This window comes from Electrona antarctica (assembly GCF_951216825.1).
Source record: "Electrona antarctica genome assembly, chromosome: 11".
Classification (NCBI taxonomy): domain Eukaryota; kingdom Metazoa; phylum Chordata; class Actinopteri; order Myctophiformes; family Myctophidae; genus Electrona; species Electrona antarctica.
In genome coordinates, this window is record NC_136792.1 from 27,359,342 (window position 1) to 27,382,912 (window position 23,571).

At 40.9% G+C, this 23,571-nt stretch overlaps 4 protein-coding genes across 7 annotated transcripts in view; 2 read left to right on the forward strand and 2 right to left on the reverse strand.

Annotated features, from left to right (window-relative positions):
• stx1a (syntaxin 1A (brain)) overlaps positions 1–2,005 on the forward strand; it is a gene marked incomplete at both ends in the record, with an annotated part of 51,005 nt that extends 49,000 nt beyond the window's left edge. Inside the window, one exon of the mRNA XM_079514050.1 lies at positions 1,928–2,005. Coding sequence (XP_079370176.1) covers positions 1,928–2,005 — 78 coding nt within the window. The remainder of the gene's footprint in view (positions 1–1,927) is intronic.
• A 2,339-nt stretch (positions 2,006–4,344) lies between these two features.
• On the reverse strand, positions 4,345–13,462 carry LOC306931814 (rab5 GDP/GTP exchange factor-like). Its single transcript, XM_079513424.1, has 9 exons — positions 13,117–13,462; positions 12,203–12,394; positions 11,897–12,066; positions 10,395–10,567; positions 9,983–10,064; positions 9,720–9,852; positions 8,486–8,577; positions 8,105–8,361; positions 4,345–7,222 (listed from the first exon to the last, which is right to left on the reverse strand). Exons 2-9 carry the CDS (start codon positions 12,376–12,378, stop codon positions 6,797–6,799), a joined length of 1,509 nt encoding a protein of 502 aa, XP_079369550.1. The 5' UTR covers positions 12,379–12,394; positions 13,117–13,462; the 3' UTR covers positions 4,345–6,796.
• Positions 13,463–15,342: 1,880 nt separating this feature from the next.
• LOC306931873 (high affinity immunoglobulin gamma Fc receptor I-like) lies at positions 15,343–18,249 on the forward strand. Of its 4 annotated transcripts, none has more exons than XM_079513532.1 (6): positions 15,343–15,409; positions 15,500–15,535; positions 15,800–16,090; positions 16,296–16,574; positions 16,809–17,093; positions 17,642–18,249. In XM_079513532.1, the coding sequence occupies exons 1-5, from the start codon at positions 15,385–15,387 to the stop codon at positions 17,090–17,092; spliced, it is 915 nt and encodes a 304-aa protein (XP_079369658.1). In that variant the 5' UTR covers positions 15,343–15,384; the 3' UTR covers position 17,093; positions 17,642–18,249. The 4 variants fall into 4 exon arrangements, with proteins under 4 accessions (XP_079369658.1, XP_079369657.1, XP_079369655.1 ...); XM_079513531.1 differs by having other exon boundaries at positions 17,669–18,249; XM_079513529.1 differs by having other exon boundaries at positions 16,809–17,084.
• A 997-nt stretch (positions 18,250–19,246) lies between these two features.
• Positions 19,247–22,915, reverse strand: otol1b (otolin 1b). Its single transcript, XM_079514334.1, has 5 exons — positions 22,737–22,915; positions 20,938–21,360; positions 20,747–20,836; positions 20,360–20,431; positions 19,247–20,265 (listed from the first exon to the last, which is right to left on the reverse strand). Exons 2-5 carry the CDS (start codon positions 21,338–21,340, stop codon positions 19,364–19,366), a joined length of 1,467 nt encoding a protein of 488 aa, XP_079370460.1. The 5' UTR covers positions 21,341–21,360; positions 22,737–22,915; the 3' UTR covers positions 19,247–19,363.
• Between the last annotated feature and the right edge of the window lie 656 nt (positions 22,916–23,571).

Genomic DNA, 23,571 nt, shown 5'->3' on the forward strand with positions numbered 1-23,571 from the left:
GTATTGTCACTCATGTATCTCATAATCCAAATTCACTGAGATTGATTGAATATAATCAATGTTCATGATTATCTCCCCCATACCTCAACCAAATTCAATCTTATGATTATAGTGTGCAATGACCTTGTTTGTTTCATCGCTTGAAAACATTCTTTGTTTGTTTTTGCTTGTTTATTTTTCTTTTCTTTACACTCACTTCACTTGGTCTGTCCTTGGTCATTTATCATCTAATTAACTCATGCCTCTCTCTCCCCCCCTGACCCCTGTACAGAAGATGATCCTGATAGGAATTTGCATTGCAGTCCTCTGTGTGATCATCTTCATCATTGCTCTAATAGCTGGACTCAGTTAGATCCCTCAGAAATCAACAGATCTTATAGTTTAGATTGCGAGACAGGGCTTAGAGACCCTTATCTGCAATTATTTATTTATTTTAACAACATTGACAGCCCCATACATCCAAACAGAAAAGTCCTATTGTATTAAACAACGTTAAACTCACCAATTACTCTTTCTATCTGCAAAGTGTTTGTTTCATAAAAATCCACATGTTATGAGCTACTTTCTAGAAAGTAAATTCAAGAAATTCCATACATTTCTAAGTGTTCGAGTTTGGAAGCGCTCGTTGGAAATCACTCAACGGAGCTGGGTACCACCTGTTTCGAAATTGCACATAATGCAGTAGGTTTTAAAACGAGCGCTTCCAAACTCCAACACTAACTATTTATTTATTGACAGAAAGTAGCCCATAACATGTCTACAGTGGATGTTTATGAAACAAACACTTTGCAGATAGAAAGAGGATAATTCAATCTTTTCGTACAGCTGTAATGTTGGTGAGTTTAACGTTGTTTAATACAATCAGATAGGACTTTTCTGTTTGGATGTATGAGCTGTCAATAGTTTATATTGAAACTCTAGATTCAACATATTAAAACAGTAATATCGTTTCGCAAATTGCGGCCTCCCCGTGGTAGAAAGCCCCAAGATCTTCTGTCCATCATGGGTCTGTCCATGTCTACCTCACAGGAAATGCATTCCGCACTCCCATAATCTTATTTATTCCATTATTTGTGTGTATAGTTTCCATGATATGGACTGTACGTAGTCTAGTACTGTAACTGTAGTAGCCTACAGTTCTCATAAGGAGCATGGAGGTCTCCTCTCCTCATGAGCTTGAGAAGTGAAGTGACTAGTCAATGCCTGATTTACAGTAGGCCTATACTTGATTGCGCACTGGTATTGCATACTGAAAACAGCAGATCTACAAGCTCACAATGCATCCTGCTGCAACACATTGTGAGCTTGTACCCAGGTGCGCAACAAAGTATAAGGTGGCTTAACCTGTGACAATTTCCAAGAGTGAGCCCCATTGTATACACTACAGGAAGCATAATGGGCAAATGCCTCTCTGCACTGATTGCCATTCATTAATACAATTGTATACTAATTTTCTAAGATGTCAGCATGAAAGACTTCACTTTAAGGAACTCCTCTGCTGTTTTTTGTCTGTGCTTGTGGTTTGTCATGATTTATACATAGATTTGTTGTGATGCATGAATCATGATCTACGTATCTTATTTCTATAAAGCCACAGATATCTAAGTATAGATGCTAAAACATAGAAAACGTCCAAAGTGAAGTGTACTCTTAATACAAACATCACTCTCACTCTTCCATAATAATCATTGGCATGAATGGTTTTCTTATAATCTTTTTGGTCTTCTCATATTTGATTCAAGTTGTACAATATAGGCTACAGCCAAATTTGCAGTGTTTATTCAACTGTGAGTAATTGACCTGGCCCATTTGTACACTTACAGATAATGTAAGACTGAGGATCATACTGTGTAAAATTCTATTTTTTTTTCCTACTCCCCATTTGCTGCCTTGGATTAATTGTTTCTCTTCTTGACATGCAATGCAGAAGAAAATAATGATCATTATATGCTGTGTGGTGCTAGGAATCGTTATTGCCTCTGTTATCGGAGGGACACTGGCCTAACACACACACACACACACACACACACACACACACACACACACACACACACACACACACACACACACACACACACACACACACACACACACACACACACACAATAACCTTGATATCTCTATACTGTAAAGCAAAAGGCATACACAAACACAGAATTACTGTTGTCAAGAATGCAACCTACAGTATAAACCTACATGCACTACACACAGTGTACAGGGCAAGAGGTGTTTTTCGCATGAGTTCCTTGTAAATCTGTGGTGCTGCAAAATGTTTATCTGATGTTGAGTGTTGTTAAAGATGATGTTTATTAAAGTCTAATAATAGAAGGAAACTGTAAAAGAAAATACTAAATACAGCCGACAGGTTTCTTTTGTTTAAAGTGGGAAATTTGGTATATAGTCTTTTTTATTGGCCTAAAATATTGTCTATGTACATACATTCATGAATCAACTTGCTGACTGGCTGTTAGTATTGGGCTTTTTTTTCCATTAACATCCTATGGCAGGCAAAATTGTCAAAAATGTCAAACTTTCCTTTTGCTTTAAGTAGCATGTGACATGTCAAACTAGGGGGTTTTCATGATTCTGAATCCATTCCAAGCATTAGTTTTGCACAAAAAAACACTCCTTGGTGTACACGGCTATGGCTGTTTTTTAGCCCAAGGAATGTATTTTGTGCAAAACTAATGCTTGGAAAGGATTCAGAATCATGAAAACCCCCTAATTTGACATGTTACATGCTACTTAAAGCAAAATGAAAGTTTGACATTTTTGCCTGCTGCCATAGGATGTTAATGATAGGGTCACAAGAAACCCATATAAAAGAAATTGCCCAATATCAACAGCCGGTCAGAAAGTGGATTCATGAATAGGCCATATGTATATAGACAATATTTTAGGCCAATACAAAAGACTATATACCAAATTTCCCACCCGTCCACCTCGACTGCCGCACTATAACAAAATACTATCACATTCCAACTTCCAGATATACATTTATTTGTTTAAATGTCTATTTTGTATTTCAAAGGCACATTGGCACGTTACCTGCAGTGTTTCCAAAGCCACGGTATACCTTTGTTGAAGCATGTTTTTTTTACCCACCCAACCAAACTTAACACATTGACGAGTCTATTATGTTAGATCGCATTCTTTGCCAACGTATGAATGGCTCTAGGTTGCTAGGTGACAGATAAAACCGGAAATAAAGAAAGAAAATACGATCGTCCCGTCACTCAAGCGTTTGTTTACTTCCGGTTCACATAGCGGGACCCGTGGGCCTTCAAAATAAGGGTCTTCACTGAAAAAACACTGGCAGTGGTGGAATAATTAATTAATTAATTAATACCTACCAGTGAGTGTGTTAATCTGGTGACCTCTACCTCCCTTCAAAAGGCCTCCATGGTTAAGTTAATGGTAAATTGTTTTATTGTCTGTGTCACCCAGCCACATAGGCTACAGGTGTTGATTTCCTACCTACTTAGCCCTTGGAAGCAGTATTCCATCTGGCCTCATCACGTGCAGAGTGCATGTGTGTGTGTGTGTGTGTGTGTACACTGTGATAGTTATGAAAAAGTAAGCGAGTGCTTGTTACAAACCACATGTGTCTTTGTTCTCTATAAACACTGCCAATATGTCCAAATGACATAAGATGTTAAACGGTTGGTTTGATGCTGTAGTTCTGGTATGTATGTGAGAAACTCTTATTTCTTGTTCAACCCTATTGGAACAAGCTTTCAAACAGATTGTATCTTTTTTCTGTGCTCCTCTATTCTTTTTTTGTTTGTCAATCGCAAAAACAAGCATGAACTCAAATTTGCCATGTAAAAGTCTTTCATACAGAAGTTTCCAAAATATGGTAACAGACTACAGCCATGTTGCCTACTCAACTTGTTGCCTTTGTGTTGTGATGAAATGGTTTACTTTACTGTTTGCTTGTTTTGATTTTATTAGTTTTTTTATGAAGTAAAGTTTGGCTTAAAATGTATTGTTGATTTTGTGCTCAGTTTTTAATTGAAAGTCTGAGCCTCCCGTGCCTATGCCTAGAACCAGTCCGCTTGCTGGTCAACATTCATGTTCCTCAGTGTCTGCTGTTATAGCCTACTAAGAAAGTATAGTTCAATCAACCTCTCACCAGTAGCCTACTATAGTACTGTATAACTATTTGGGGGAAATAATGAAAAACATGAAGATAAAGATCAATTTGAAAAATCAAATTTTGTGAGTGTAGAATTTGAAAAATATTTATTTTAATTTAAATATTTCATATTTTCTTGCAACACCACCCACCTACCAACAGACATGATAAATTATATCAAACAATTAAAATTGCAGAGAAATCCATGCCTTTTGAGTTTTTATTTTTGCTATTATTCACATACACAAACACATGGACGCTAATAACACTTCCCCAATAAGTTATATTTAAATAAAACACAGCATTGTCTAACTTATTCCTCCATGATAAAATAACCTATAAGGTTACAATATTTTTGTTGAACTTCAAAAATACCTGATGAATGGTGTCTGCATACAGTGCAATAGTCATTATTCAAGCTTAATACATTTTAATTAACCGAATTAAAAGGAATTTGGCAAACTACTTTTATTGCACCAGCACACGGACTCCACTGCCATACATAAATTCAAATGTTAAGTATATTTATATACTTTATATACAAAAATAAATAATAATCAGAAGACAAATAGAGAAAACTGGAAATTTCCAATACAGAATCTCAAATACATTATGTTACTGCCAAAGAAATAAACTGCTGGTAAAAATATAATTTTACATGTTCTGGTGACATTATGGTTTCATAGTTGGAACTTCCTTTATTAAAACACACTTGTGAGCTAAGATCATAAAAAGCTCAAGCTGACCCGAGATTGACAAGTGTTTATTCTGTCAAGCAGTGAGTTATTCAAGAATGAATACATATCTATAGATTAAAGATGGAGGAATATTACCATATACAATTTAGGCATTTAGCAATCAATCCAATATTTAGAATTAATGTTTGTATATGATGTTCATAAGCATGATTAGTACTGTAAATATTACAGGAATATTGTCTCCTATTGCATCCAGAAGAAATTTATACCCAACACCGTAGCTGTATAGAAAAATAAAATCACTTCTCTAAACCCAGCTTATGACTGGAGTGAGAGGTCTTGTCACAAAACAAAACCTTATTTACACACAGCTGTGGTAATGCAAATGGATAAACATGTCCATGCAAGCAAACTCACATGCACTTGTATTCTCGCTCTCTCACACGCACGCACGGCACACACATGATAGTAGATACAATTTACATCAGTAGCATTAATTAGAAGAGCATTTCTTAACATTTTCAAGCATTAATACCTCATTGCCTAATATTGGTTTTACTATACTGTTATAACTATTCAGGCAATAACTTGCCTGAATAGTTAAAGGGAAATTCAATGTTAAATATGCTGTATAAAAAGAGCAACTGGAGATGTAGAGGAAAATGTCAGGTCCAAATTGTACTTTTGTTTTCTATTTCCGCATTTGTGGTGGACAGCAGAGCTAGCAAAAATGTGTCATGGAGTTGTCATCACAGGGTATTCCTGTTGTAGTCACAATGGAATATTAACAGTGAGCATTCATACCGATTGCAAATATTTCCATGAAAGTCTCATTGACTTAACTGTTGCCTCTCGCAATTTTCAAATGCTTCCGTCATACAGTCTGGAGCACAGAAGCTCTGAACATGAGCAAGCGATAAAGCGGAAGTGAAGCCTCCTCCCCACTTCTGTTTCGTCTTTACAGTTGTGCAGATTTATCCTAATATAAATCGAAATCCTCTAGCAGCAGAAATGGAAATAAAAAAATAAAATGTAAAGATATTTTCGTGAACGGAAATGGCAGCTTCCTTGCCCTGATTCCGGGAGGTGTAGTTCCAGACTATATAGTATTCAGAGATTGTGGAATAGTTCTCCGACTATGGGAGACTAATTGAGGAATGGCACACATCCTTTTGTATCAACTGCCACTGACTTTAACCATAGGGGATAAGGCCCTAATCTAAATGGTAGAGTATTCTCTTCTATTGAGGCCATAGCTTTTCAGTCTTGGCAAGGCAAGCCTACCGGTATTTGCATTTTTCTCTTTCATGTGAGCACAAAATGCACTCCAGACAGTCATAAAAAATGTGGACATGGCCTATATGTTTCTTTCCATGTTGCACTCAGTGATCAAAGATCAAATCTCATTACTTATCTGATTTTCCAATATCCTCAGTGACCTGAATAGCCCAGAATTATCACAAGACATGGTATGTGCACTTGTGCAGCTGTGATAATAATTTGAGGGTGTGGGTGTAGGTGTTAAGCCTGATTCATGGTACTGTATAGTAGCATGCCAGTGCCGCCCACAGAACACAGCATATCTACAAGCTCGCAACGCACTTCGTCAAAACATAACTGGTGGAATATGCTGTTTGACAGTCACACGTTGATGATACTGATGTAAGTCTCAGAGGGTGCAATTTCCTGATGACAGAAACAAACGAATCACATCAACCATTTATATTATCCACATAAATGGGGAAAGAATAACGGACACGTCATGAATGCTGACAGGTACTGAGGAGCAGGGAGAGGTGTTAGGAGAGTAAAGGTACTGAGGAGCAGGGAGAGGTGTTAGGAGAGTAAAGGTACTGAGGAGCAGGGAGAGGTGTTAGGAGAGTAAAGGTACTGAGGAGCAGGGAGAGGTGTTAGGAGAGTAAAGCGTTGGATGGTTTTACTTTGCAGCTGTGCTTGTGCATCACCCAGCAAAGAACTGCGGTTGAAGAGGTGGCGGAAGGAGGTCGCTCTCCACATTATCAGAGTCAATTGCTGATGCTGCTGCCGATGTCGCAGTGTCCGAGGTGGGATTCTGCGTCTCTGATGGAAATCTCTCCAAGAGGTCCTGCACCTTGTGCTCTACTCCATCGGTCCAGTCAATGAGATCGCTCTCGAGCTTGTGAGCCCCCTCCATGACCTGCTCCTGTCGCACCCCCAACCCCGTCAGCAGGTCTAGTCGCTCATGGACCTGGTTCAGGGCTGTGCTACTTGAGGGATTGAAGGAGGAGGCATCTGAAGCCCCTGGCCGCTGGGGAGATGCCTGGCCAGACATGTAGAGCTCAAAATCCTCAGAGCTCAGGTTCAGAGACTGGCCGTCCAGCTTCTCAATGAAGGCCACGGAACAGCACTGGAGGAGGGTGTCGGGTGCAGGGCAGATAAGGTTGTAAACATAGCTCAAAATGTAAAATATATATATATATATTTTTTTTTTTTTTGAGGGGCGCTAGCCCCTCCTATACACAGGTTTAATGTTTATCTTTAGTTCAAAGTTTGTTTAGTAAACACAATGAAGGGAGAATTGACATCATAATGTGTCATTTACATCATATTGTCTCTTTATTGTTAATGGCGTTTAATGTTTGTGTTGGCACCGTTTGTTTTACATCACCATTACATCACCTAATCCACTGGTTCCCAAACCTTTTCATGTCAAGGACCCCCAAATTGAGACTAATTAGCCCCGCGGACCCCCATTTGAAAAGATATGACAAGGACCCCCCCCCCCCATGAGAGAAGATTTGTATGGCTCTAGCAGTGATTCTCAACCCGTTTAATTTCAAGGACTCCCAGTTTGACATGCATTAGTTTACAGACCCCCATTTAATGGCATTTATATCTCTGGGACCCCCCAATGTATATTGTAAAATCAATGTTAATTTAACTCTGAGAGTGTACAGAGTTATTTGTACACTCTCTGAGTTACAGACCCATAAGGGTCCATTTGGTTCTCAACTATAATTTAGCTGGGGACCCCCTGGAACTCCCTCAGGTACCCCTGGGGGTCCCCGGACCCCACTTTGGGAACCACTGACCTAATCAACATGAGTTAGACTTTAATATATTAGCTCCCCTCACTTCACACGGGTGTGAAGTGAGGGGGAAGTTACACACCCAAGGCCATATATTGACAGGTGCAGGCCAGGGGAGATAAAAGATTGTAAACATCGTTCAATTAATTTGCACACCAAAGGTGAGGCCTGTAAGCACATCGACACATACACACACTTACCAGGTTAGTGAAGTAGTAACCATCTTCCCCAGTCATGAGCCTGCTGGGGTTGCAGAAGCGGGTGATGTACTGGATGTTGGACTGAAGTCGTGGAGGATTTGCCTTCAGCACGATGTAGATGAGTGTGGGGAGGAAGTCATCTGCAGATGCTACCTCATTCTTGGTGGCATTGATGGCATTGAAGATGTGCTTGCTACAGCGAGTGATACATGCTAGCTTCTCCTTAGGTACACGTTTTGAGTCCATTTCAATAACATCTGGGAAAAAAATACTTTTTTTCAACGTGTGCTGCATATATTTGTTATCAATATACTCATAGTGTTGAGTGACAAAGTATATACCCTTAACATACAGGTTTCAGGAGATGAAAAGAAACCTCACCTGTGATGGCTTTAACTACACTATCAGACACCGCCGGAATCTCCTCATCCACAGGAACACACAGCATCTCAATGGTGACCCAGTGCAATGCCCTGTGATAGGCAAAGGTTTGGATTAAAATCTCCCCAACCAATGAGGCACTCGGGTGGCACAGAGGTTGTGGGTTCAAATCCACCGTGGTGCTACCGGCTTTGACAGGCGTCTATACGAACACAATTGGCCCTTGTTCGGGGGAGGGAAGCTGGACGGGGAAGGTGACATTGGTCATTGCACGGCCTACAAGTGTTGGGCGGGAGAAGTAGGACGAAGGCTCTACGTCCTCCCGGTGGGGGCTCCTCACTCACTGGCAGGTGAGTCAGTAGGACACAGCAGTGACAACACAGAAATGTGTGTGGAGAGGAATCAATTGGTATACTAAATTGGGGAGAAAAGGGATTTTTCCAGATAGGTAGTTTCTTTTTTGTCTAAGATATTTTTTGGGGGGGGGTTTTCCTTTATTGATAGGTATACAGTAAGTTGACAGGAAATGAGGAGAGAGTTAGGGGGACGACACGCAGCAAAGGTCGTCGGGATTGGGACTCGAACCTGCGACACACTTCATTTGAATATAAACGCCTTGATGTGTTTCAGGTTCAAATGTTCTGCTGAGCCAATCAAATGAGCATGTTAGAAACTAACCTGGAAGAGGAAACGGAAATGCCTCTTTCTGGAACAAGGAACTAGTCATGCACAGAGGCGATTAACATCCTTAACCCATTAAAGGACGACTTCAGCCATTTTCATCTCTCATATAATTGGTCCTCACTAATAGTCGTAATATGGTACCATTTTTGTCTATCCCATCTGTGTCTCAGACTCAGAGGAGGGCTGTGGACAGTTCAGAAACCTAAAACAAACTACGGTGTACATTCAACTGCCAATAATTAGGGAACGGAGCATTGCGAATTCGCAATGGCACGTTTTTTCTCCCCCGATGAAAGTGGAGACTCCTCCGTCTTTTGAGACACTTGCGGCGACACTTGGCATGTTGATCGTCTTGGAGCGAAATAATCTGTGGTTCTTGAAAGGTTAGTAAAAACATTCGAAAATGTTGGCAAGGGCTGCAATAGGCGAGGTTTGAAGTTAATTAGTTCATTCCCCATGTCTTTGAAATCATGCGAAGGGCAAAGGAACAACTGGTCTAGGATAAGTGAGTCGATACCACCATGATTATAGTTTTTGTATAGTAAGGCACCTGATTCTCTTCTGAATGGCCAGGTCCTTCTTCTCATCATCTGTAGTTTCAGGACAGAAGGCTTCCTCATATAGACGAGTCATCATATACTTCTCTACTTCATCCATAACACTCTCTACATGATCCGACGAACCTGGGGGCAACACATATACACACGCACCATGAGGGCACTCTTTGACACTCCTATGCGTCAATCGAATTCAGACTTTCATACACAGGTAGTCTTGCAAACATAATACAGGAGTCGAAGAGGACAGCAGTACCTTTAAATTGGGCCTGCAGGCGTTCTGAGAGGTTCTGGTAAAAGTCCTGGACACATTCTGACAGTTCATCAGCACCCAGGTCCTAGAGAAATGAATGGTTCAACAATTAGCTCTGATCCACTATTTGTTACATAAAAAAATAGTAATAATATAAATAATTCAGGAAAAAAAAATCAATCATTTTTCAAATTCATTAAATTAAAAGAATGAATTGTGAAAATAGCACATAATACAAGCTCACAATGCATTGCGATGCGTTGTCATTTTTTAGATCAGCTATTTTCACTCATAAATACTGCTCAAGTGGTTAATTCATCATGGATTTTGGGTGAGGTTTAGACCCTGGGGAGACACCAAATGTATCTTTTGTGTCTCAACTGAAAAGGTTTTCGGAACCAATCGTTTAGCTCACCCTTTTGTAGACCATACTCTCAGTGAAGGCCCGGCACTGTTTAAAGATCTCCCTGCCTGGCTTCAGAGGTTTGAGGAAGTCAATGAACTCCCGAGTGGCACGGTCTGTGTCCACTGAGGGTTGTCTGACTCTGCTCACAGCTGAACTGGACTGCGACTCCACAGGGACAGTGTCTACATGGAAAGAACTGATGTTAGATTAAAAAGGTACATTACGGACCGGGTCGGCATAGTGGTTCAGGCACCTAGGCTGCTAATGTCGCGGGTTCGACTTTCGATCCCGACAACCTTTGCTGCGTGTCTTCCCCCTAACTCTCTCCCCCATTCCTGTCAACTTACTGTACACCATCTAATAAAGGCAGAAAAAGCCCCAAAATATTTAAAAAAGTACATTACCCTAACCTAACCCCACGTCTGTCTATATCGTTTCTGCTAACCTCTCTAACACACACACACCATCCCCTGGGAAGTGGCTAACAGGCCCGGCTTTATGCACAGGCTTTAGAGCTGCAGACCGCGGCACCAAGCTCTGGCGGGCAAAACAAAAGAGTCAAGGACAACTAAATCGGTGCTGAAATACAACTGCAGCACCGCTCACCCCACTAATGAAGCAACTTTTTCTTCGGCAGCAGCCACTTCAATACTCCTCTCCATAAGACACAGATGTAGAAATAATAACAGTTCTTTAATAATTAATTTGGGGAGGGTACCAAATGCAATATATGCCTGGTAGTGTTCCGGTTGCTTACAAACAAAGAAATAAAACAGAATATTGCTTAATTACTACAAATAAACAAGAATATATGCCAAAGAACAATTCTTATGACATAGCTAGGGTAAATGTACTGTCTCCCATTCCTAATTAGTGACTTCCACACAAATATATATATAGCGGGAATCGGGATAAAGTTCATCATGTTTAGTAGAAAGTCTACATCAAAATAAAACATAATGATAAAAAAAAACAGACTGCCGGGGTATAGTGTCTGATTTACAACTTAACAATAGCATAGTTACAACTTAACTGTGATAACAAGGTTACAAGGCTTATTTCAGAGCCATAGAACTTGCATGCGGATACGATCACTTGCACATGTAATGCAGACCTTTATTGAACCCAAATGTCATCTATCTTCCAACACAAATTCTAACTATCACAGAGAAAATCCTAAATTATTTTATGAAACACATACATTTTGAAAATATGCCTGATCAGATAGACCTGGCTCTGTGCTCTGTGCATGACTTGTCACGTGCCATTATCAATGGTTATCTACATGTCTTCATGTGACTTCCTCCCCAATAGCACGAGGATCTAAGAGCTGTCTCAAGAGGAGAATAAAGTAACTATTATCAAACACAGCATGTGTTTGATAAATATTTGAGGACACAAACAAGTAAAGGAAGCAAACGACAATCATGTAAATTATCTGTAATTGCTAGTGTAGTAAATGTACAACCCTACATTATAGTAGATTAATATACAGTAGATACGTTGTGTACCTCTTTTGGGTGGCGTTTTTGAAGATTGTGTAAAAAACTTTGTGACTGTATTAACTTTGCTGGACTTCTCCTTGGTTTTTCTTTCTTCAAACTTGCTGAAGGGGGTAATGGCTGGCTGTGCTCTCTGTTCTCTTGTACTGGCATAGGCCTCTTCCTCTTCCTTCTGCAATCTGACAGAGAAAGGTCAAATAGGACATTACATCAGTTTGATGGACATGTCCAGTAAACAGGTAATCAAGTAAAAAAAGAGAAAACCATAAAATTAAGACTAGATGCTCACAATAGTATATCAACACAAATGCACACCTTTCAGCCAGTGCCATATCTTCTTGAATCTGTTTCTGTCTGTCTCGCTGACTGTCCTCTCGCCAGCACTTTGAGCACAGCCCATGTGCTGTGTTGCCGTAGAAACCGCATCCCTTCTTGCACAATAGTTCAGACTGGTCCAGATGGAAGCCACGACGTTCTGACAGCTGGCTCATCCTCTCTATCTCAAATCTAACAATAATGATGTGAACGTCAGTATTGAGAAGCCACAACATCATATAGCATCCTTCTAACAGCCTTCTTAAATGTTCTTCTTAAGTCATGTTGACCAGGGGGTCTTTAATTGGAGTGTAAAAATGTGTAATAGAATTACTTGATACACCAACCAAGTCTTCTGAATCCAATCACACTGACTGAGTTAAAAAATACCTATATATTTTTTCACCATGATTTATTGCATGCTCTGCACAACATCTGCCCCACTTCCTGTGTACACTTTTTATTTTTATTTTTTAAATAGGGGTCTTCTTTTTTTTTCTTTTTTATGTACAGTAGCATAAATTGACGTGTCCAACAACAGTAACCACAATTTCTATTCTACCTGACATGGAATCCCTATCTCAGAAATGTCATTTACAGGCAAAAAGTTGGAAGGAAAAAAAAGCAACATTTAGAATAGATTATGCTAGCAGTGTATTTTAATTATATTAGTCAAATACCTGGCCTATCAATTCAGGACAACCTTTACGTTAGCATGTCTCACTGCGGTCAATACTTGAAATTATTTAAAACATGACGGCCCTTTTATTTTATGTCGATATTTTAGCTGTCAGCTGGTGAAACGGAAGCGAGATTACCAAGTAATCCTGTATGGCAGCCATTTAGCTTTAGCTAAGGTTAGCTAACTGACAAACTTGACAACACCTTATCAAATAACTTAACTAGCTCCTCACCTTTTCAATACGTGTGTGATGTCCTTATGGATATTCTAGGTTCGTTTTGGAAAATGTACCTCACACACATTAGCTTCTCCACAAAGTAAGATGCGGCTAATTAGCTTGTTAGTTAACGTTACTTAATGGTAACAACACGTAACCACCAGATGTTATTTTGGGTTCGTGTTGTCTTTGTCAATATCTTCCCCATAAAACCATGCACACTGTCAGTAAGCTATCAACTATAGTTCTTCTATTCTAAATTGTTTATGTTATTGCTATAAAACTGGAACTCTGGAAGGTTAGCTTCGTTCACAGCCATTTTGTGCGCCACTGCGCCTGTCTGTCTCACTGCTGTTTTCGTTTTCTGATGGGGAGGGGGGATACATACTCCTCACGCCCACCGGTGTTGTGCCAGATTTTGTTTCACACGCACGCACACACACACACACACACACACACACACACACGCACACTGTCACACACACGCACATTTTTGTATTTGCATTATCATTTTGCTGTATGCATGTGTGTGTGAGTATATAAACCCCTGTACCCTCTCCATTCACTTTATTTTATAATAATTTATACTGCTCACCAAGGGAGTAGGCTATTGTCTACAGTCTACTGTGCTCTCATTGTAGCATACTACACAGGGAAGACATCAATTGGATTATGTGGTGCTGTCCATGGTAGCCAGTTGGCTATTTTCAGGGTTTGGCTATTGCCCAAAGTGACGTAAAGGGGGGGGGGGGTATGCCTTATCAATAGCCTATTATACATTTTAATGTTTACATTGCTTATTTTACTGTCCAATGACATGGGCCATGTTTTTGTGGATCATCTTGCTCATTAGCATAAGACCTCTAATGTACTAGCCTAAGATTTAGACTCTCGTAGACGTATTTATCACTCTCTACGAAAAGCTGTGCCTCAGAGTAACTTAACTTGTACAAATGCAAAATCTAAGGTGCTTTCCCTGCTGCCCCACTTCTCAGGTAAGGGTACGCAAATCAATTACAACCCGTACGCCCGTAGTTTTAAATAAAAACATTTGAATCCACTCTGTCTCGGAATCTGGCATCCATTTCCTCGATCGTCAATGCACAACAGCGCCCCTAGCGGTCAGGGTTCTGTTGCGCATTTACAATGGAGGAAAATCCAAGATTCCAAGACAGAGTGGATTAAAATACGTTTTTATTGAAAACTACGGGCGTACTTTTCAGACAGCAACCCATGGGGCAAGGTTGCTTAGACTCTCGTAGAGAGTGATGATGTCAGAATCGATAAATACGTCTACGAGAGTCTAAATCTTAGGCTACCAATGTACTACATTTCTGGTGTAAAATGGCACGAGGGACCCCCACAAAAAGACCACCCCAAACATTTTCTGGGGTTTGGGCACCTCAGTGCTCTCTGCACGGCACTGAGCGAGTGGCTGCATCACTGCCTAGTGGAAGATAATGCTCTTCGTCTTCCATAACACCTGCCAGACCAAATCTGCACTGAGAGGGTAATGTTTTTGCCCCACACTAGCAGATTTGTCTGGTTTCCAGGCTAGTGTCATGCAGTCACTGACCCAATCACTTGGTCATCTGGTAGAAGTTAGAACTAGCCAGTCACAGAGCAGTCGTCCCTCCACCTTTGTTTATTTATACTCAGAAATACAGTTGAGGGCAAGCCCTCATTTTCAACGTAGCCGAGGTTACAATACAAGGGTTCATTAGCTGAGTGTGGCCAAACGAGCACAGCTCCCCCCAGATGTGATGACCCAGGTATATGTGACCTTTATCAGACCAGTGCTGGAATATGCTTCACCTGTCTGGGCCGGCCTCCCAAAACACTTGATGCAGGAACTGGAATGTCTGCAGAGAAGGTGCTGCCGCATCATTGAGATACCAACTAACTCCTTCTGAGGAGAGGAGGAATTTAATCGACTACTGAGAGAAGGGACCAGTCCAATGATCCAGAGCCTACAAATACGCTACACACTGGTATATTACCATCCATCTCACCACTGCACAGTACTTGGGTAAGGTCTGTCAGTCATCATACCACCCGCCAAGCTATTGCGCAGATTCGCCTGTTTCCCCAAAATAGGGCCCAATGTCATTTTGTAATACTGTACACTGTGTACATTGGTTCATGTGGTATGTTGGTTCATGTCTGGGAAGTCCCCCCTCCCCTAAATGGTGAAAAAAAAATATATTTTCACTTCCCTTTCATGTTGAAACCAAACCAGACAGAAATCGAAGAATAGCAGTTATCAGAAACTGAACACTTGAAATGGAGTTCCTACTGCTCTTTCTTGGTGAGTTTTTCTTAATACATTCTCACTACACCAGCAAGTAAACATTCAATATGTTTTTATTGAACAATGTTTCACCTTTGTATGTTTCAGTGGTTTTAACCCTACCACAGTCCATTGTACCAGAGGGTATGTATTAAATATGAATCAATTCCTAATTTCCTATGTTGTTGAACATATTATCTTTTTTAGTTTAAGGCTTCTGTCTGTTTTCCAGTTTCACTACCGAACCGATGGAAAATGTGTGTTTTGTAAATATTGCATGCATTTAATCTGCATTTGATGTCCAACAAGCCAATTAAACTAGTTAAGTAGTCTCTATGTAATGGTTCAGTTATTCTCTAGGAACTAAGGTGGCTAATTCTCTCTAAATGTCCCCCACATTTTTGGTAGTTCTCACTGAGGCCCAATACCAACCTGTGATCACGATGGTGTCAGGGGATTCCAGGATCTTCTCTGGGGAGAGTGTCCGTCTGAACTGTAGCATTGCTGATAATAGATACTACACCTGGAAGCACCAGTGGTTCAGAGGAGAACAGCTACTCCTGGAGTCTGAAGAATTCAGTTTGTGGAATGCAAACTACAGGGAGAGTGGGAAGTACAGCTGTCAGGGGATCTTTATCAGAGAACTAGGAGGACCTGTTCACACCACCCATAGCTTGCCTCTGGAGATAAACGTGGACAGTAAGCACTTTAGAAATATCTGTAATATATCTGCCGCTAGCAACTAGGTCCTTCTGTATGTATGTATCCTATAGTTTCCTGATTTATCTATGAACAAATCCAACAGATTACTAGCACATTATCATCGTTCATCACCATTAGTCAAATAATTTATATCAATACACTAATGATCAAAGAATATGTTTACCTTCTACTCTCTATTCAGGTGGGTGGGCTATCCTGCAGGTCCCGTCACATCCTATCCTTGATGGAGACACATTGAAATTAACCTGTCGTGTTCGTCGCAATCCAAAACTTGGGGAGGTGTTTTTGTACAGAGATGACATGGAGATAATGAGACAAAGTGGCCCGAACCCTCAATACCTGTTCCTGCCAAACATCACCCTCAATGACCAAGGATTATATTCTTGTAGGGCTACATGGGATCATGCTACCCATCGCTCCATCTCTGCAATATCAGTGGCCCGTCAAGTGACAATCTTAGGTATACATTCATTTAATGTGTCTAATATGTGGTTGATTTTCTGATTGAATAGTATGACTGAACATACTGTAGATCAGATATTCTGTAAAGTAAACTTTATTCTACTGCTAATAACTGTCTATGAAATAAATTGTCACCAATAAGCTGTGAGATATTATATTATGTTAGTATTGTCCTTTACCAAATATTAAGTTAAATGCTGCTGGCAATGTTTCTGCTTCTTCCATATATCAGAGTTACTGACAGAGCCTGTGTTGGAGGTGGTACAAAAGGACCCGTTCATTCAACCAAACATGATGAAACTGACCTGCCATGTCCAGTACAATGTCCGTGCTCCTGCTCCTCCTTTACATTTCTACTTCTACAAGGATGGCGAGCGGCTCTCGATGGCAAGCTCTGATAACAATAAAGTGGTCAAGCTAACCCCAGGCCAATACAGCTGCAGGGCCAAGGTCCCCAAGTTGGACTTGGAGAGATGGAGTGAGACCAAAGTCTTTGGGGAAGTACCAGGTGAATGAGGTGATCATTAGCCTATTTTCATCAAACCTTTAAAGATATCATAATTTGCTGATATTAATATTAACATTGGCCTACAGTATCTCGTTGATCCATTTTATTGTTCACCTCTGAACTGCATGGTGTGAATCGATAATGAACAGCTATCTAGTTCTTCAGTGTGCACTATGCAGGATACAGTTCATTATAGGTCATTTATGGAATTGCACCTTCATGTTGTTCTCACAGGTCACAGCTAAAGTTAAAAGTCTTAGGGCTCTATTTTCGTCCATGCTAAACTCCTTATCCCTAAACTTCTTTGCCTTTTTTATTTCTTTTTTTTTTACTATTTTGAAAAACATTTTTAATTGTTAAAATAGCCAATCTACAAGCTCACAATGTGTCGATGTAGATCGGCTAGTTGAATTTTTCAAAAATGTTTTTCAAAATAGTAAAAAAGGCAAAGAAGTTTAGGGATAAGGGGTTTAGCATGGACGAAAATAGAGCCCCACTTGCTGTTTCATACCTTCAGTCACAGTGCAAGTAAAGTCAATTTGTCTCTTAACCAATAGAGACACATTCAAGGCTATCTCTCGTAGGTCTTCAACCAAGAGCAAGGAGACCTGTACTACTACCACCTCAAATGACAGCCCCTGCCCTCATTCTGCACACTGCTGCTCAGCCCACAATAGCCTGGCTCACCCCTGAAGCGCCCACTGCACCTCTAAATACAGATCCTACATCCAAACCTATGCTCTCTGGGGAGACAACCCACAACACCGGCCAAGCTGTTCCCACAAACCAGACCACCAGCCAAGTGGTTCCTAAAGACCAGACCACCAGCCAAGCTGTTCCCACAAACCAGACCACCAGCCAAGTGGTTCCCAAAGACCAGACCACCAGCCACATTGAGCCTGCTGATATGTCAGGAGATTCATCTGATCCTTTGCTTTTAGAGTGACAAATCATATTTTTTGTATGTGCATTTTATGATTAAAAACTAATCATTGGTCCAATGAGCATATGATGAAGAAATTGTCAGCTTTGCCAGCTATAATTACAGAAATGCACTTTGATTGGTAATATTGTATTTGAGATTATAACTAATAAGTCTCAATGTTTGTATTTTGCTAATACAGCATACCGGTTCAAAGCAAATAAAAGTGTTCCATTAACTAAACTGATTGATACAAATTGATTTTATTTTAGTAGTCAATTAGCAAAACTATAATACAAAACAATGCTTTTTTGATGGTTTTATTTGGGAATTTGAATATCATGCTATTCCACTTCTTTCTGAGCCACTTGATATAGCTTGATATAGCGTAAAAGTACCAATACTGCAATATAGAAGTACTACGTTACAAGTAAAAGTCCAGAATTCAAAATGTACGCAAGTAAAAGTACAAAAGTATCAGCATCAAAATGTACTTGATGTACTAAAAGTAAAAGTACTCATATTGCAGAATGTCCCATTTCACAAGTTCAAAATGTGTAGAAAACCTTTTGAAAATAGACGATCTAGAAGCTCGCAATTGCCAGCTTGTAGATCTGCTACAGTATATTCAAATGGCCAAAATATATAAAGGGTTGAAGTGGTTAATGTATGTGTTCTAATCAAAATTAAAATGTCCAAAGTAACTAGTAACTAAAGTTTTCAAATAATTGTAGTGGAGTAAAAGCACAAATTTTGTCTCTGAGATGTAGTGCAGTAGAAGTAAAAGTATTGGAAATACTACTAAGTACAAACACCTCCAAACTGTACTTAAGTACAGTACTTGAATAAATGTACTTACTTTCCACCACTGGCAATAATATTTATCTTATCACATTTACAGTAAAATCACTATACAGCTTGTCACAGTGCTATTCTCCATATAATGTACTGTATAAGACATACCGTATATCATACAGCTGTTTATTTCTTATTATCCACAGTTAAATACAGATATGGTATCAGTGGCATAGTAAAGGGAAATAATCATGGAGAGATGATGAGAGATGTATGGGGCCAAACTAAATAAGTGAAAGTTTTGAGTTACAACACAGAGTACAGGGCTAAGAATGTCTGTGGTGTTAAAGTGACTAAAATAGGGGGTTGAGAATAAACCAGCAGGTTCCTTCTGATCTATTCATACAGTACTGTACCCCAATACCCTGCCTTGAACACTCAGACTACAGTGCCGGGTACAGTGGACAGAAGGAACCGGAAGGGTAGAGTATAGTTCTGCAATTCAGGTTTTTGACTGTGTCATGGATGTGGTCATGTTGAACCAGTACAGTGTCCTTGAGTGTCAGACCTTGTCTGAGTATAGCAGGAAGCCAGTAAATATGCTGTCATCTTCACTGCTGGCATAAGCCCCATTCCAGTCTCTCAGTGTCTCCACCCACACCTGGTCGCCCACTGCAAGTCGCAGTACGACAAGAGTTGACGCCTGGTCGATGTCTTGACCATAGAGTGAGTCCCGCGTCCTTACGCGGCGTGACCCGTTGACCACAAGGGTGGCACGTAGTGGCCTGTTACGGACAGTAATGTGGAAGGAGAAGACATAGACGCCGTCATAGACACAAGTAAAGCTGTTGGAAGAGGCATTGTAGTGGTTCTCTTCATTGTAAAAGACCTTGTCAAAGCGGACAGGGAAGCCGGAGGGAGGGAATGATTTACTTGGAGTGATGCCCACACTGAAGGCTGAGCGTTTCGGTAGGCTCCACCCATTTCCTCTGGCTCCTTTGAACCCTCGAAGGCCACGCTCTCCTCTCATCCCAGGGTAACCTCTGTCCCCTTTTGGGCCAAACATCCCTCTCAATCCATGCTGTCCCTGGGGCCCCCTTATCCCTGGTTCCCCTATCGATCCGAAGGGCCCTGGATCCCCCCGGACTCCTGGAGGACCTGCAGGCCCATGATTGCCATTGACTCCAGGAACACCCATTGCTCCGGGGATACCAAAAGAACCAGACTCTCCTCGATCACCTTTAAAACCTCTATCTCCCAATGTCCCACACTCTCCTTTATCCCCCTTATCTCCCTTCAGACCTTTCTCTCCAGCCAATCCTGGAGGTCCAGCCGGCCCTTCTTTTCCTGGTTCCCCTATCTGACCGGAAGTCCCATTCTGGCCACGTTCACCCTTCTGCCCGCCATCACCTCTGACACCACGCAATCCAATTTCACCTTTCTCACCTTTGGAGCCAATGTCGCCTGTAGAGCGAGAGACTCTATGAGGATAATTGAGGTTCAGTAAAAGTAAAGAAAACTCACAAATCACCAAATCCATTTATGTATATATCTATACCTTTTCCTCCTTGTTTTCCTGGTATTCCTGGTGTCCCAGCCTGCCCAGTAATTCCTGGGTGACCTTGCTCCCCTGATAAAAGATTCATAATGTAGATTGAAATCACAACTGCCCTATACTACCCTATACTACTACCACCACCACAACACTACTACTACTACTACTACTACTACTACTACTACTACTACTACTACTAATAATAATAATAATAATAATAATAATAATAATAATAATACAAATAATAACAACAACAATAACAATACACATTGTTGTATATTATATGGAACATGTCATGCTCACATGCTCACTTTAAAGGATAGATCCCATCTATCATGTCTGAATTGTGACTTTGGAAAGCCTATGTAATCATCATCATCATTTATTTACCCTTGACTCCTTTGAACCCCATAGGGCCAATGTGGCCCTGTGGTCCTGGTGAACCACTGGCTCCCAGCTCCTCTTTTTCACCAGGTGTACCTGGACCTGTACAGGTTAAAAAAATAAAAAAACATCATGAATAAATAAAACTGTATTTTGTCATTGGAAAGTGCCATGCATTCAGAGGAACGCACACATACCTGGAAGTCCTCTGTCTCCTTTCGGCCCCCTGGGGCCTCTTTCAGGGGGGCAGCACTCACAGAAGTTGAAGTAACACTCGTTATAATCCAAGGTGTAATTCTCATGCCCACCCCCTGGGGCTCCCGTGCTCTCAGTGTAGTACTCAGGGAAGACCTCCCCTGGATATTTGGTGCTGTCCGTGGTAGCCAGTGGGTAGGGCTCCCCGGGCTTAGGCTTTTCTACACTCTTTACGGTTTTGGGCATGCTGGTGGTGAGAAGGCTGTGCTGGGTGACCCCAGGAACAGGTTTCTTGGTGTACTGGTACTTGGGCTTTGGTGTGGTTTTACCCTCAGAGTAGGGAGCCAGTGTGAGTGCTACCACAAATACAGCAAAAAGGGTTGAGCAACAGGAGACAATCGTCATGGTTGACTGGGATCTGTGAACTGATAAATATGTGTATCTTTATAATTAGTCTTTAATTATGCATTGTCTCCTTGTGTTTTGCCCTCTGTCTGTCTGTCTGTCTGTCTGTCTGTTAGTAGTAGGATAGTTCATAACATTAGGAATATATTATTTAGTAATTTACACAAAACTTTGAGGAAAGGCCATTTTCACAGAAGTCATTTTGACATGAAATAGTAGGCTAATCACAGGTGTTACCAATGATACTAATTAAGGAGGAAAGGAATGAGCTGACAAAGTTGTGACTGATACATCGAAATGTTGTCGCTTTTTTTACTTGCACCCTGATAATAAAATAAGAGCTTAAACTGTCTGAGTTGCTCCAGTGCCTCCTTTCCTTTCCTCCTGTAACCTGTCCTGCCTCTGAGATGCACCAGACTGGCCTGCCATAGGCTAGAGGCCTCTGAGATGCACCAGACTGGCCTGCCATAGGCTAGAGGCGCGGTTGGAACATCCTTCTGCTGATACTAATTAAGGTTTTGTTACATTACTTTCCTGAAAATGCACAATAGGAACATCCTGACTGTGAATGGAAGCAAGCAACCTCATTGGTAAAAGCTAAAAGGGGTGTGGCCGGTGTGCATGGTCTATCACAAAAATGTTCATAGCTTAAAGGGGAATACCACTCATTTTCAACATTTTACTATGTCATTAATATACCTTAGAGTTGTTCCCCCCATTCTGTGTTGCCTAGAACTGGAGGTCTGAAAAAAATCAGCAACATTATGAATAACATTATGATCTGTGTGATGTCACTGAGATGTACTTCATATTGTTACTGACAGTTTCAGACCTTCAGTTCTAGGCAACACAGAATGGGGGAACTTTTTTATTATTTCCACACAACAACTCTAAAGTATATTAATGACATAGTAAAATGTTGAAAATGAGTGGGATTCCCCTTTAAGAACAGATGCCACAAAACAGGCAAAGTCTGTCATGGGGCAAGGAAGAATGTATTAGCTGCACTCCCTGTGGGGTGTCATCGGATTTGACTTGGAGCATCTCTGACCTACTGGTCAACACCCCCGCCATACTTACACGTACGCACACTTACTTCTCACCTGTAGTAGCCTACATTATAAATATAACTCATTGGGGTATGCGGGCATTCCCTACAAGGCACTGCAACACCATGCAGAATCTATACCACTTCCTTGTCAGAGGACTACACTCTGACGACATTTTGTCTGTCTTTCATTTCTAAACCCCCTGTAACTTTCAGTGAATCTTAATATTTCATGAACTACTAGTCATTTTCAAATCAAATATGTAATAGGCCTACTTACACGTAACAAGCTACTTTTTGAACAGTAGGTCAGGATGACTAAAATTTTAATTCACTGTTTCCACTTACCTTGTTGTTCCTGCGTAGTCTAGTCATTTATCTTCCTAGCAGTGATTTGGACACAGCATGAAGAGCTCCTGGTCTCTCTGATATCTCTGCTGGTCTTGGGCAAACAAGCGTCCCCACCAATGAGGGTCTTTGCTGGAAGCTCAGGGGGAGGTATGAAACCCAAATACATGCTAATCTACTGCAGGCTGGAGCCGACCCAAGCAGAACCACTGTGCTGTGGCCCACTCTCTGTACCCCTGTTGTGTAGAAAGGTGCTTTTGTGACACAGGATACAGCGCCCGCCAGAAGCAGTCCCTCGATGTGGGCTGGGCGAAGACCAAAGGCCATGGGGCAACGGGTCACCTGATATAGGAGGAATTCCTCCAACATCCACCTTGCAATCCTGCAATCCACCCGGCTCTTATGGTGGGACCAGAGCCAAGCTAAGAAGGATCTAGAGGAGAGGGCACCACCAGAACCCCTTCTCTCACAGTACTCAACAACCCAGTTGCTATGTCCAAAGCTGAAGAGGTGGCAACACATTTTTGGAAAGACTATTGTATTTAGGGTCCTCAAAATATAGCTGGTTTCAGCTTGCATATAAAGGGATGTAAACGATATAAATTATGTCTATAAAAGATGAAAAGTTGTCTTTTATTTATTTATTCCACAATTCATCTGAACACACATATAGTACGCTTGTGTGTGTACTATATGTTATATGCTGTATATAAATATGTTTAGCTGTACTCAAGCACTATACAGGAATTGGATCATTGCAATGTACCTGGTGAACATTCAGGGGAGAGATTTAGCTTTAAGAACACTGAACACTGAACACCCAGGCAACAATGTT

Excerpts from the sequence above, each read along its gene's own strand:
- LOC306931814 (XM_079513424.1), bottom strand. The coding sequence starts at position 12,378 with ATGAGCCAGCTGTCAGAACGTCGTGGCTTCCATCTGGACCAGTCTGAA. Across the intron at positions 12,067-12,202 it reads GATATGGCACTGGCTGAAAG|ATTGCAGAAGGAAGAGGAAG; the intron begins GTGTGCATTTGT and ends TTTCTCTGTCAG. Across the intron at positions 7,223-8,104 it reads GTTACTACTTCACTAACCTG|TGCTGTTCCGTGGCCTTCAT; the intron begins GTAAGTGTGTGT and ends ACCCTCCTCCAG.
- LOC306931873 (XM_079513529.1), top strand. The coding sequence starts at position 15,385 with ATGGAGTTCCTACTGCTCTTTCTTG. Across the intron at positions 15,536-15,799 it reads ACAGTCCATTGTACCAGAGG|TTCTCACTGAGGCCCAATAC; the intron begins GTATGTATTAAA and ends CATTTTTGGTAG. Across the intron at positions 17,085-17,641 it reads AGTCTTTGGGGAAGTACCAG|AGACACATTCAAGGCTATCT; the intron begins GTGAATGAGGTG and ends CTTAACCAATAG.
- otol1b (XM_079514334.1), bottom strand. The coding sequence starts at position 21,340 with ATGACGATTGTCTCCTGTTGCTCAACCCTTTTTGCTGTATTTGTGGTA. Across the intron at positions 20,837-20,937 it reads AGGAGACAGAGGACTTCCAG|GTACACCTGGTGAAAAAGAG; the intron begins GTATGTGTGCGT and ends GTACAGGTCCAG. Across the intron at positions 20,432-20,746 it reads GGGGTTCAAAGGAGTCAAGG|GGGAGCAAGGTCACCCAGGA; the intron begins GTAAATAAATGA and ends ATCTTTTATCAG.